Consider the following 2,141-nt stretch of genomic DNA (forward strand, 5'->3'; position numbering starts at 1 on the left):
CGTTATCTCCAATATTTTTCTTTTGTATTTAAGTAAATTAATCTCTCTCTCTCTCTCTCTCTCTCTCTCTCTCTATCTCTTTATTTTTATTAGATTTATTATTTTAATTAAATATCATTTTGTATTTTTCGATTTTATATTTTGCTTACAAAGTCTATTATTATATTACGTATCACAAATAAATATTTATAATATAGAATGAATCATTGTTATTATACACAGGATGTATTTTAGTCTAGACTAGATTTATCTCATGCGAATCGAGGTAATGTTCATGTTGTGCACGTAGCATTGAATTATATCATTGCGTATTCGTGATCATTAGCTTTAAACGCGAATATATGTATGAACGAACAAATATGATTTTTTTATAATTAATAAATTGAAATTACAAATTGCTAATTTGCCTCGTGGCATAGTATGCAATTAATTTGAGAGAGACCGGATTTATCACTTTCCCAGTTTCATCAAATAGTCGAGAGAGTTATGCTGACAAGACTCATCGTTATATGTCACATAAACATTATTTGTCATTTTAGTATCTTGATCGCGCGAGAGATACGGTCAGGAAAATGGAACGGAAATTGATAATGATGTGGAATGATCGAAATATTTTATTGGTACGTATAATTGTTTAGTATTAATCGAAAATTATCACCTAGTATCACGACAGTATTTCCTTTATTACAGTAATCGTAAAAAAGATTCATTGCACACGTAAATCGTTGTAAAAAAAAAGGTGTAAATTATTACTCTAGCTATTATATTATCGGATTATATTTCAGGAAACATGAGGGGTTGTGTTTAAATTAAAATAATAATAAATTAAATTAGACTAAATTATTTATGCAAATAAACTCAAATAAACAGAAAATCGCCAAATATGGTCGAGGCGGGATCTATTAATATTTGGGTCTATTAATATTTTTATATAAATTTTAAATAATGTCCTTTTCAATTCTGCGTAAACTGCATAAACTGCGCGTCAATTACCGTTGAATTTGAGATGCAATTATAAATTGAGTAATAGTAATATCACAAATTAAATAGATCCATTTAACAATAGTGCTAATAAGCATCTTAAAACACTGCATAAAAAATTTATTATTTAAAATATCTTTGTTCAATTTTTAATTCAATTGAATTATTGCTCACTTTTAATTTTGAACAGATATTTATTGACCTGGTAATTATTACGAGAAAGAGATGCAAGCAGTTATTTTTTATATCACAGCATTAGTCCTTTAATACCAATTATTTCATGAAATTAAATCTTTAATTTTTCTGTTGATTTTTAAAATTTGATATTTGTAGTTTTGCACAAACTACATCTCTGTGAATTTTCTTCAATTTAACTTTACAAGCGATTTATCCATCAATTTCACGTTGGGATTCTTGATAGCAATTAATAAAGATAGCATTATTGCAGGTATTTTGCTTTTTCGTCATGTTAATCATCCTCACATCGGCATATGATCCAGATGACAAGTCCCTAAAGGATATTCTCTTACCGGAAGGTCAGTTCGAGGCATTTTACCTGAAAGGTACGCAAGACGAGGAGCAAAACGCTGTGAGACCGCCCCATCTTCATGGATCCTTCCATCAATATCGAAATCCTGCATTGGTTGATGCACCGAATAGCGCCGCATATGGATTTCGTTTCGATGGAAAACGCCGCTTTAACTTCAGTTAAACTTATTATAAACAGTTAAAAAAAAAAGAATAAAAGAAACATTGAATATATCGGATAACCAATGCTTTCATTGCGATTATTATTGAAATCTTAAAATACGAAGACTAAGAGTGCACGAATGCTTGATAGTTAGTGGTTAAAGCATCATTTTGTTTAGTCAAGCATGTAAATTGAAAGTGTTTATGCATAAGGAAATTTAATACGTTTGCTTTAGATTAAATAGAATTTACAATAAATATTTTAATTTAATAATTTAATAACAATTATTTATACAGTTGACTTTTTTTCGCACAAACTTATGAGAGAATAAAATATAACTAATTAAATTTAATTAAATAAGAAAAATAAGAAAAATTAAATAAGAAAAATGCTACATTCGAAACGGATTTGGTATTTAAATATTTCTGTGTGAATTTATGTACATAAATCATCTGATTCCGCTGAAAAA

At 28.1% G+C, this 2,141-nt stretch overlaps 1 protein-coding gene across 1 annotated transcript; it reads left to right on the forward strand.

Annotated features, from left to right (window-relative positions):
• Positions 1-572: 572 nt before the first annotated feature.
• On the forward strand, positions 573-1,693 carry LOC105617573. Its single transcript, XM_012199130.1, has 2 exons — positions 573-620; positions 1,430-1,693. The coding sequence occupies exons 1-2, from the start codon at positions 573-575 to the stop codon at positions 1,691-1,693; spliced, it is 312 nt and encodes a 103-aa protein (XP_012054520.1).
• The last annotated feature ends 448 nt before the right edge of the window (positions 1,694-2,141 follow it).

This window comes from Atta cephalotes, assembly GCF_000143395.1.
Source record: "Atta cephalotes unplaced genomic scaffold scaffold00013, whole genome shotgun sequence".
Lineage (NCBI taxonomy): Eukaryota > Metazoa > Arthropoda > Insecta > Hymenoptera > Formicidae > Atta > Atta cephalotes.

Excerpts from the sequence above, each read along its gene's own strand:
- LOC105617573 (XM_012199130.1), top strand. The coding sequence starts at position 573 with ATGGAACGGAAATTGATAATGATGTGGAATGATCGAAATATTTTATTG. Across the intron at positions 621-1,429 it reads ATGATCGAAATATTTTATTG|GTATTTTGCTTTTTCGTCAT; the intron begins GTACGTATAATT and ends GCATTATTGCAG.